The following is a 12,027-nucleotide window of genomic DNA, read 5'->3' on the forward strand; positions in this document are numbered from 1 at the left end:
AACACGTGGTTAACGTTGTGAAACAAAGGGGGTTAGCGGTTAACATTGTAACACATGGTTAACGTTGTGAAAAAAGCACTTGTTTCGGGTTAAAAAAATGACATGTTTTGGCCTAAAATAAGTGCACTTGTAATGTAAACCACTGACATAATGACATGTTACTCAATGCAGAGAGAGCATGCCCTCCGACACAATGTTGAATAGAGAGCAGGTGCTTGGAATTGCTGTTTATTGACACCAATGCACACAACTATAAAGAAGACTGCATTATATCTATAAAGGTGCCATTTGATATATAAATCCTCAAAAAGGCAAACCCATATCCATCAAAGTTAGATTTTTTGGGGGATAAAGTCAGTTGCTTATCTATACCAAAATTATATGCTTATTCCCACTGAAAGCTTTCTCTTTGACCTTTCTACTTTTCCAGTAAAATAGCGCAAGAAACACATTTTACTTTAAAAATCAAACACATTGTTGATTTTACATATACATATGTCCATATATATATATATATATATATATATATATATATATATATATATATATATATATATATATCTTTTTTTTTCTTCATGTTAACGCATTAATTAACAAAAATTATTTTATCGTGCATTTAATTATTAAGCGGCCATTTTTAACACAAGAACCGGCAAGCGAGCGGTGAACAGCTGTTTGTGTGGCGTGTCTTCTGTCTCTTCCTATTTTCTTCACCTAAATTCCCCTGGGTCCTCAGCCCCTCCAGGTACAGCTTCTTATCACCCTCTATGTACCAACATACATTTATAACAAATACCGCACATATTACACGGTACTCAGCGTTGCATATGTGTCTAACCAAAATACCCAAAAAAGCAAAAGTCTCTTTGTTCCTTCGGCATCGTTCTTTTCTGTTCTTAATGTAGCGAAAGGACTTCAGCTTTCAGTACTGTCCTACTACAGTTGAACCATCTTGATGTAACGGACAACCTGATGAAACAGACAATGTGCAGACTGACACACCACTGAAGATCAACATTCTATTCTGTTCAGACACGTGTGTCGCCACGTGTCTGAACAGGCGATTGTTATATTTATTGCCGCGGCTATGAGACCTTACTCTGGGGTGGAAACCGCAGGCTGTACGAACATGCTTAATGTTATTGAGCCCAGTGACACTACTCATTCACGAGCCCATTTCGACAAACCATAATTCCTGTTTTGTAATAAAACAAACAGAGAATCAAATGTCCGAAGCTCCCGCTGCTGCTCTGACAACAGACGGCTGGACTTCATAGACTACACAAAGCTACCTTGATTGTAACAACACATTACCTCACTACTGAATGGGAGATGAAGAGCCATGTTCTTCAGACACGCCCCTTTGAAAGTCTCACAGCGAGGATTTGGCCCAAGAGATGACAGAAGCAGTGGAAGTTGAAGCGAGCTAATGTAACTATTCCTGTGATGACTGACAATGCCAGGAATATAATAAATGCTGTTAGAGCTGCTGGACTAGGACCACAAATAGGATCCTTTGCCCATGTCATCAATCTAGCATCTCAGAAACAGCAGTGCAGCGGATCTCTCGCCTCCTCCAAAGATCAGAGATTGTGACCTCCTTTCACTGAAGCACAAAACAGGAGTTGCTGCAGTTTCCTCTACACAAATTAATCCATCATTGTTCAAAATAAAAAAAACATACTTTATGATAATAATTTTAATAAATAAAAATATTTTTATATCAAGGAAATTTCTCTGGTATTTCTGTTTTTTTGCTCTAATGAAAACGTACCGAACCGTGGCACCACTGTGTCGTATTGAACCGAACCAAGAATGTTGTGAACCGTTATACCCCTAATATATATATATACTAATCTAATAGTTGGGTGTGATTATGTGTGTGCAATGGCGGGCCGTGCATTTTATACCTGGGCCTTCTGTGCTGTCCTGCTACAGTTGAATTACCTCCTAATAACCTCATTATGATGCCACAGCATGTGTGTTTGTGTGTGTATTTGTTTCGTGTGTGTGTGCGCATTTCATAACTAGTAACTAGTGCACTGGGGCCACTGTTCATGCACCTTCATGTGTATTTGTGCATGCTTGCGAGCGTGCATGTGCGTGTATGTGTGGGAGAAGCCAGGAGGCCTTTGAACGGCAGGTCATACCACATCTACCTCCAGCTCTCCTCCCCTGATAACACAGCAGTTACTTCCTCTCGTAGACACTCTTCTCTCACATCAACCTTTTTCAATACGCTGTCCCTGTTTTGCTTATACTTTCCGTCCATTCTCTCTCTTTGTCTTCTCTGACCCCACCCACCCCTCCGAGCTCTTCCCGGGTCTTTAATTAATCAAAATGAGCTAGCCCCTGGGTGACCCCCAGAGAGCTGCTAGTTAATTCAGATTTACTGCCAGTGTCCAGCTGAGGGCAGATAACACTACAGTAGGAGTTCTTCCTCATGTAGGTAGGAGGATGATGCTGGGCCAGCCCATCTTCTTCTTTTGACAAAGAAAAGTGATTTTACTGGGCTGCTTCAACAGTCTATAAAAGCAAAGTATGGCACAGAGAGTCTACAAGCCAAGACAGCAGAGCCTGAGGGCAAAACTGTGCTGAATAATAATATCCAGTGTAGGTTTTAATCCACTACACTAGTCTCTCCGATATCTCTAGATCTTCCTTTTCTGCTTCTGTCCACTAAATGTCTGTCTCAACACTGACTTATTGATCTGTCTGATTTATTAGGCGTACTGTTGGTAATGGTGTGGTGCAGGTTACACACTGTACACACACTGTACACACAGTATACACACTGCAGTGTGGCTCCTATATTTCTGTCACTGCAACAAGCTGACATTTAAGCACACTGACAACGTAAGCAGGGTTTGAACTGAATGTTTTTCAGGTGAGACTTGTGAGAAATGTGCACTGTTATCCCAGTATTTAAACGATTATCGCATCTCGCCACTCTCTACGATGACAGGCTTTTCACATCATCTTCAACTGTGGCTGTTGGACATATCTGCTAACCTGGCCTCACCCCCAGGGCATCAAAAACCAACACTTGGTCCGTGGTTTCTTGATGACGACACACAAGGCACCCTCTCGTGTCTGTATGAGATGCAGCAGAATTTCATCTAACTCCAGCGTAAACCCATCTGAGTCATTATTAGACACTAGACATTAGACAAATTGACGTAGTGTAAAGACCGAGAAGTCCTCTAATGGAGGGGTGGTGAAACAAAACACAAACATCAAACAAACACAGTTTTTTTTCACAGGAGACCAGCATTTGTGTGCTATGTACAACCAAAAGTTGAGTGATTTTTACTGACGACGTGACGTTATATCACGTTCAGTGACGTTCTGTCATCTACCGCTACATCACTGAGTCACATGTCATTATGTCCGTAGCTTACAGTTCGTTATAAGCATAGTTATTATATATTACACTTATTTCAAGCCAAGCACCTCTGATTTTTTGCATGTGATCAGAGCTTTTTAGATCTGACTGTTTCATTTAAATGCATGTAATACTTCTTTCTTTCCAGGGTTTGTATGAAGGCAATAAAGTAGTCATATGAGATATGAGTTAACAGTTAATTTCAGTTCCTCCTCTATATAGTGACAATTGGCTTATGGTGTTTGGCCAGTTACACTCGTTGTCTTCTTGCTTCTTCACAGTACATTTTGTTTGTACGCCCTCTGGGGGTTTCGGAGAATAATGCAACGAACAGCACATTGAGCATAAACGCCTTTGTGTTAATTACTTGCAAACCAACAGGGTCAAGATACTACTTAAAATGCTTCTGCCAAAGTGACAACATATGAAAAGTAGGGATGAGATCACGTTGCATCTGCAAACACTTCCTTCTGACTTCATTCACGTACTAACTAGTTATTTTCTAGTATAACCCAGTCTTGCTGCTGCTTCTGCTGTAGAGCATGCATGGTTGGGTGAAGGGATCATAGTTTTATAGTATTCCCAGTTCTTCAGTATATCACTGGACATACAAAAAAAAACTTTTTCCAAATTACATTTACAGATAGATAGATTGGATTCAGTTCAGCTCAGACTTGAGTGCTGTACCCTGCTGGATCCGACTGGAGTTCATGCCAAAAGGGAGTAGAAAACCACACAGATTGAGAGCATGAAAAGGTCTTTCGCAATACTTGGTAAATTGTTGGTAAAGAGAAAAGCAGAGTTTACCGGAGAGTGAGCGGAGTACTAAATGGACTTGATGAAGGTATTGTCAATAAAAACTGCATGAATGGAATTGGAATCTATTCTCCGCTTTCCACTTCTCACATGCCTTATGTGCCTCTCTTCTCTCCGCAGGGCCTGTATATCTTCTTCGTGTATGCTGTTTACAACAGTGAGGTAAGGATGTATTCAGTCCATTGTCAATGCTGCTGTCTGTTGCCACTGCGGCAGAATATCAGAATGTATCTTCGTGCGGTATGTGAGGCTACCAGCCTTTTGGACAAACTAGTGGGTGTAAACGCTGCTTCTCATTTAGGTGAGGAATGCCATAAAGAGGATCAAAGAAAAGAGAAAGGCCTTATCTTTCACGGTGAGTGTGTAAAAAGCACACAGCAGTGATCAGGTTCATCAGTACAGGACAGAAAATACATTCCTCTTTACAAATGTTAATTTTAGTGGAAGTCCGACTTTGTTTTTGTATGATACATTTTTTAGTCTCGTAGTAGTGTAGTCCATATATTATACTTTCTGAAAAATAATTTCCCTAAAGTCACTTCTGAGTGGGTTGTGGTGTATTTTCAGAACTGTTCCCAGCCAACCAGCTTCCTACCTTCCCAGAGGGCCCCGATTACCTCCTGGGGCCGCAGTCCACCAACCCCCTCTAGCCCTGAAACAAGTGAGACCTCTGGACCCCCCAGCTCCACCTACACATCATTGGTCATCAAGAACGGTAGGCTGGCAACTTTGGACTGATGTGTGTGTACTGTGTGTGACATTACTCCCCTCGGGGAGGGGAGGTATTTTGTGAGGATTGTGTGTTTGGTCTCACGTAATATGTTATTTAAGTGGTTCAGTGGTAGAGCAGGGTCATCTGTCAATCAGAGGATTGGCGGTTCAATCCTCGGCTCCGCTAGTCCATGTTGATGGACAAGACCCCAAGTTCTTCCTGTACCTGTGCCTACGGTGTGTGAATGTTGTATGATGTCCTGATGGGCAGGTGGCACCTTGCGTGGTAGCCCCTGTCATCAGTGTATGAATGGGTGTGAATGGGGTAATGATGACACCCAACCAACTCTTAACATCGAGGCTTGGTCAGTGTCCCGTCGCTAAACTACTACGGGGTAGGTTCCCCTCAAGTGTCAGTTTTGGACGTGTCCGGGATGGAGTGTCAATTCTCCTTATGCTGCCCCATCTATTTGTTTTACTTACTGTTAGAATGCAATTGCATTTGTTCTTCTGGTTTAGCGCTAGTGGTGCTGTAAACAAAAAAAATATATTTGAGAACATTCATCAGCTCCACTGTTTTACACCACATTCATCAGCCATCAGGGACTGAAAGAATGAGGACACCTTTTTTGGCTTTGTATTGTCTCTTGGTGTAGATGGCTCCGCTATGAGGAACTACAAAAATACCAAAGCATGAATACACTTACCTGTATGACTGGTCTAACGAAAGCACATATGGACAGTGTTTGTAATTACTCTCGCAACCAGATGGGTAGACACAGGTCTGCAGGGAGAGTTGAAATTCATATTAGGTTGTATAAGAATATCAATATTAGTACAGACAGCAAAAAAACCCCTGTCTTGTCTGTCTGTCTGCTAGCTAGCTGCTAAATGGCTAGCTATTGACAAATCGGTGGTTCTTGATTTAGGTCATTATTATTATTTTCCAATATCCCATGGTTAAACATACAGTGGACCTGTGTCTACCCTTCTGGCAGTAAGAGTAATTACAAACATTGTCAACATGTGCTCTTTGTAGCTGACCAGCTCTTCAAAGCTCTAAAAATGTGGGCGTAAATGTTCTAATTGGGGCAACTGTGGCTCAGTGGTGGATCGGAGGTTTGATCCCCGGCTCCACTAGTCGAATTGTCCTTGGGCAAGACACTTAACCCCAACTTGCTCCCGCAGGAAACGGTGTGTGAACGAGTATGAGTGATTAGTTAGACTCCTGATGGGCAGGTGGCACCTTGCATGGTAGCCCCTGTCATCAGAGTATGAATAAGTGTGAATGATGATGTAGTGCTAAAGCGCTGTGAGTGGTCGGAAGACTAGAAAAGCGCTACACAAGTACAGTCCAGTTACCATTTTACCATTGGCTAAATAATGTCTTTTCAAATAAACTTCTGTTGTCACAGGTAGTTAGATTCAGGCAATAAAGTTTACTAAACTTAGTTAAGTTTAGGAAAAGATCTTGGTTAATGTTAACCTGACAACTGCAGAGTGACAAAATAAGACTTTTAGTTTAATTATTATTTTATATATATATATTAGTGCTGGGCAACGATTACAATTTTTAATTGCGATTCATTGCATTGTTATGGGCAAAGTTCAATAATGAATTCAAAAGTAGTGTATTGCACACTATTATTTTAAAAGTACTGCTATGAAGAAAAGTTCAATAACATTTGGTTTGCAAACACTTTAAACAAATCAGGTTCTTTTTAACAGCAGTATTCCCTTTACACAGTAGCAGTTATATTTCTTCACTACCTGTGCTCAGTGTGCTGACTTTATTTGAAACATTCCACTGCTGTGCAACATGAATAAAATGTTCCGCGCACGTTTCATCAAAATGTGTGTCTTCTGTTTTCATGACAGTCAGAGCATGTGAATGCAGCTCCCACTGTTCATCAATATAATGCACTGTAACGCTGAGGTGATGATGGTTTACCAGCGATGTCAAGTAGTCTCCAGTGAGAGACTACTGATGCACGTTGTAACGCCGTCTCTTTTGTAGTCCTCTCCTTTACATACAACTCGTGTATTCTTCTTGTGATGGTGCGTCTCGAGGGAGGCTCATACGTGCCGTCATTCGTTGCGATCCTAAGAACGTTCCTCAGACAGACATCTTCCACAATACTAGTCGGCCTGCAGTTTGTATCTATCCACTTCTCTGTAGCATCTGTTAGCTTGTCTTGCTTTTGTTTATCTATACTTCTCTCATCAGCAGCAATCTGTCCTGCTGATGCAAGGCTATAATGAAAGATGTAAATTATTAAGAAAGAGAAGGGCAAAAAAACAAAGACATGCATACAGAAGGAACCAAAAGTCAGTGTACTGAGATTCCCATAATGTTCTTTTGTCATTCACATTGTTTGCATTTTTGTTTCCTTGTGTGCTTTTTATAAAGACTTATTTATTCTGTGCTTTGTGCTGCTTGTATTTCTTTGTCTTAAATTATTTGACCTTGAATGTGTTGGTTCTGAAAGAGAGAACGTTAAATACAAAAAGGTGTGTTTTGTCTTTCAGAGAGCTTCAGAAAGGAAAGCTTTGTGAGTTTCTCTATTAAACCGGCATCAGGAAACCAAGTAAGTAACATGCTGTATGCATTATCACTGCATTGCTGTCACACTGTTTAAGATGACTGAGTATTGTGTATGTATTTTTATTTAAAACAGGTGGTCCAGCTGACTGGGTTCAAGCCATCAGGTACAACTCTAACATAACTTGATACTGGTCTTGAATCATCAAGAGTTGGTATTAGTTTAAATGAAAAGTAGAAGGTAAACATTATTGATCCCACGGGGAAAGTCAATTAGCACAGCATTAGAAAGAACAAGAGCAGTTGCATGTTGATACAACAAAGTTTACTGAAACAAAATACTCACAATACTCACAAAATAGGAACAAATAAAGTGAGGAGATAGGAAGTTACGATTAAATAGAACAAACTGCACTGAGGAATTGGAATTGGATGGTAAAGTGTCTTGTTTCTATATATAGACAGACAGACAGACAGATAGACAGATAGATAGATAGATAGATAGATAGATAGATAGATAGATAGATAGATAGACAGACAGACAGACAGACAGACAGACAGACAGGTAGATAGACAGACAGACAGATAGCAAAGGCAGTTGCACGAACGGTTCATAGTGGAGGACAGTGATTGATTATTGTCCAGTAGCATTTTTTTGGTGATTGAATCCATTCACCAGGAAAAAATGTTGGCATTGCATGTTTCTGCAAACCATTGGATACGCTGAATGTGGACGTGTCTTAATACACTTCATATCAGCCTTGTATCACGCTTGCAGAAAAACACAATAGCACATTGTGACGTGGTTGGTAAGGTTTAGGCAACAAAAGTAGTTGGTTGAAGTTAGAAAAAAGATCATGGCTTGTGTTCAAATAATAACGTAACAATGTAACGTAATAAGAACAGCAGTCTACTAGGTAAAAGTCCTGTGTCTTTCCTGTCCAAATCAAGACCCTCAAAGACTAATTTTTTAGTAAGGAGTCCTGTATGTGATCTGTATAGTCTAGATGTTAATGCAAGATCAAGTAAAACAGAATTAATACAGAGGTGTGTAGTGCTTGTGTACTGTGCCATCTATTTTGACTGTGCCTCAATAGAAAGTAAGTGAACCGTATTGATCTCCCTGAAATGAACTCAGGAGTAACTGACTTGAATTTAGAGAGAAAAGAATCACATGTCAATTAAATCTCAAGTATTTTAAAGATTGTTACTGTAGGTGCTGATTTTGAAGTGTGAACCCTATGGAGTCAGATCAGTCTCAATAATTGCAATTGCACACAGAGACTCACAAATGCGGCCAGTACAATTCACAAATATTTTTGATTTACAAATGCACACAGAAGGATTTACAAATAAATTTGACTCACAAATGCACTCAGAACGATTCACAAATACATTCCAATGCACACATAAATAAATTACGATTTATATAAATGTAAAAAAAAAATCACTAATATATTTCTGCATTTGTATGTATTTGTGTGTGGATCGCTCTGCATTTGTTTGTGGATTGCTCTACATTTGTGTGTGGGTTTTTTGAGACTCCCCTGACGTCGCAGGATTCACAAATGCGTTTTTTTCAACATGGACCTATCTGTAGCCAATCAGATGTCAGCCTCATTTTCAACCAATCACATGAGCGCAGCTCCCCCCTCCCCTCGCCACGTGGCTGCAAGCGTGCTGTGTTCACACCAAATGCGTCGCGTTAATCGCGCCATTCGCGCCATTCGCGCCGCCGGTCTCGCTGGGGACCATTTGTGTTCATTCGCGTGAATCGCGCCAGACAGGGGGTGTGGCTTATCGTCCTGGAAGCCGTTCAACTGTCCGCCATCAACCATGGACAAAATAACCTATATTTCTGCTTAGTACTTGTTGTGGAAGTCCCAGATATCCCGAGAAACTGAACGCCGTCATGTCTGGGTTCATAACATAGACCGGAGGAGCTCCGTGAATTTTATCGAGCTGTATTCAGTGTGTCTAGCAAGCCACCCGTCGGCTGGTTTACTACAGCTGTATGAACCACAAATAAACAGATTTGGCTGTGATTTAACTGCAATAAACGGACAAATAGGGATGCCGAAATAACTACGTAATGATTTGTAAAAAGTCTGAATTCATGTTATGTTTCTTTCCGCAAGACGACAAGCAAATAACTTTTAAAATACTTGTTTTCTCAATGGAGCTTGGATCGATCGGTGCTAGACTATGCTAACATTGTAGCAGCTCCATCAACACTCAAAATAAAGTCATCTCGGCATAAATACGGCAGCGTCTTTTTCATTGTTTGTACCATATGGTTTACACACACACATCTATACACATAGTTTGGTCCGGTCTCTGCTAATATGACGTGCAGTGAGGATCGTGACTGGTGAGGCACTGACTCTTTCAGAGTCAGATTTACAAATATATGAAACCAATAGAGTAGCTTAAATCGCCATTCAATTGGCAGCTTGCACATTGACTACTGGTTGTTTTTCATTATTCATATCAGCATTCTTTAGGTAAAGTACATATTTTATTCCACCGGGAGCGTGTACACTGCGATTCGGCTGCACATAGTGTTTTATTTTGAAAGATTACCGGATGCTTTATCCCTTTTCGGTGTTTGACTTCCTGTCTGGGTCGATCTGCTCTTGACGCAATAAACCCGACCCGTGGACTCTCGCACACCCCTTCATTGAGGCAGAGGTACTGTTTGCCTCCCCTCTGTGCTTTTTCACTGCGGTTTAATGTCAGATCAGCAACACTAAATATGTTCTACACAGACGTGAAATACATTACCTATTCTATGAAAATAAAGTACATATAATAAAAGAGTCTGCAAATATTACAGTGTGTGCAGGAATGAGACAGCAAAAGGCATGCGCTCAACACACTTAGTGAGGGATTCACAATATGAGGTGAGGAACAGCTCGTCGCTGCCTCACCTCTAATTCAGCGATTTTGATTATAAAAATGCTTGAAATGATTGGAATCATACATAATTTACAATTATAGCACAGTTCAGTATAGAAATATTAATATTTTTTGTATTTTAGCATTATTTGTTTTTTACTTTTCATGATGGCAGGACCGCACGCCCCTGCGTAAAGCTCTGGGTGAACACAGACGGATACAGTATGTATTTCCTGATTCAACAACGGCAGGACGTCAGTGATGACAGGAGGAACATCTCAACGCTGATAGGCTATCGCGCCGCAGCGTCACGCCATTTTTTGCCAGAGTTGAAAAAATTTAACTCACGCGTTTGGGGCGTTTTGGCGATTGAAGCGAATTCGCATCAATCGCGCCGCTCCAAACGCGCCGCGCCATCCCAAATTCGCGTCACTCCAGTCTCATCGCGTCTGTGCATATACTTTGTATGTAATCTCATTGCGCCGCTTGGTGTGAACACAGCTGGCAGCCACATGGGGAGGGGAGGGGGAGCTGCGCTCATGTGATTGGTTGAAAATGAGGCTGACATTTGATTGGCTACAGATAGGTCCATATTGAAAAAAACGCATTTGCGAATCCTGAGACGTTAGAGGGGTCTCATAAAACCCACACACAAATGCGGAGCAATCCACAAACAAATGCAGTGCGATCCACAAACAAATACATACAAATCCATAAACAAATAGAAAAATCCACACACAAATACATACAAATGCAGAAATACATTAGTGTATTCACACTTCAACTCTGAAATGAGATGGGTCAATGACATCACATTCTGAAAATGACTTTTATGCTGCATACAGTATGTTTCATATGCCAATTCAATTCAATTCATTTTGTACAGCCCAAAATCACAAATTTGCCTCAGAGGGCTTTACAATCTTTACACATACGACATCTTCTGTCCCAGGACCCTCACATCGGTACAGGACCCCTCCCCCTCCCAAAACAAAAACCTCTAACAGGATGGACAGCAGAGTGTGAGTTTGCAGATGTGTTCAAATAACATTTCTTACACTTGAAATGATGAAGGCACTTGGAAATGACAAGATAGTACAAAATGTCAACCATACTTTGGTGTCTACATTTGGTAAAAAGAAAAAAAATAAGTTTGATGAAATCTTAAGTAAAGAGGTAAAAATGAAACACCAAAGTATGGATAACATTTTGTACTACCTTTACATTAACAAGTGCCTTCATCATTTCAAATGTTGATTTTAACAAGAAATGTCTTCAGCATCTACCTGTGGCCTCATGTTAGGAATGCATTGAGCTCTACCTGCCTTCTCTTTGTCTGGTTTTCATTATATGGAGTATTTTAAAGCAGAAAGAAACAAAAAGAAAAATATCTATTTGCGTTTACATACATGCATCATTGAAATTTCTCATTTGAGTTGACTGAATTAAGTCAATAACAATAATATGTATTCTTGTTATAATTAGCACAGGGTTCCATAACGGGTGTTCAGTGAGGAGTGAAAGTCTAAATGCTGTTTTTAAAATATTTCTATGTTTATTCTCTGTTTCTGTCATGACAATAATTTGAAAGGCACTGAGTATTTGCAGAAAGCATCATCTAATAATGACTTGAATCTAAATTGACAACTGACCAGAGGAGAAAGAGCAAAAGGGG

The 12,027-nt window shown here is 40.4% G+C and overlaps 1 protein-coding gene across 5 annotated transcripts in view; it reads left to right on the forward strand.

Annotated features, from left to right (window-relative positions):
- The window catches only part of adgrd2 (adhesion G protein-coupled receptor D2), a 60,102-nt gene that overhangs the window by 37,878 nt on the left and 10,197 nt on the right, over positions 1-12,027 (forward strand). For 3 of the 5 annotated variants that reach the window (XM_068734258.1, XM_068734257.1, XM_068734259.1), the window contains exons 20-24: positions 4,322-4,363; positions 4,503-4,556; positions 4,769-4,916; positions 7,442-7,500; positions 7,591-7,621. In XM_068734258.1, coding sequence (XP_068590359.1) covers positions 4,322-4,363; positions 4,503-4,556; positions 4,769-4,916; positions 7,442-7,500; positions 7,591-7,621 — 334 coding nt within the window. Of the gene's footprint in view, positions 1-4,321; positions 4,364-4,502; positions 4,557-4,768; positions 4,917-7,441; positions 7,501-7,590; positions 7,622-11,304; positions 11,375-12,027 lie in introns of all 5 variants that reach the window. The other 2 variants (XM_068734254.1, XM_068734256.1) reach the window with 1 other exon arrangement.

This window comes from Cebidichthys violaceus, unplaced genomic scaffold (genome assembly GCF_023349555.1).
Source record: "Cebidichthys violaceus isolate CVI_PGR_0920_01 unplaced genomic scaffold, fCebVio1.0.p SCAF_62, whole genome shotgun sequence".
NCBI lineage: Eukaryota > Metazoa > Chordata > Actinopteri > Perciformes > Stichaeidae > Cebidichthys > Cebidichthys violaceus.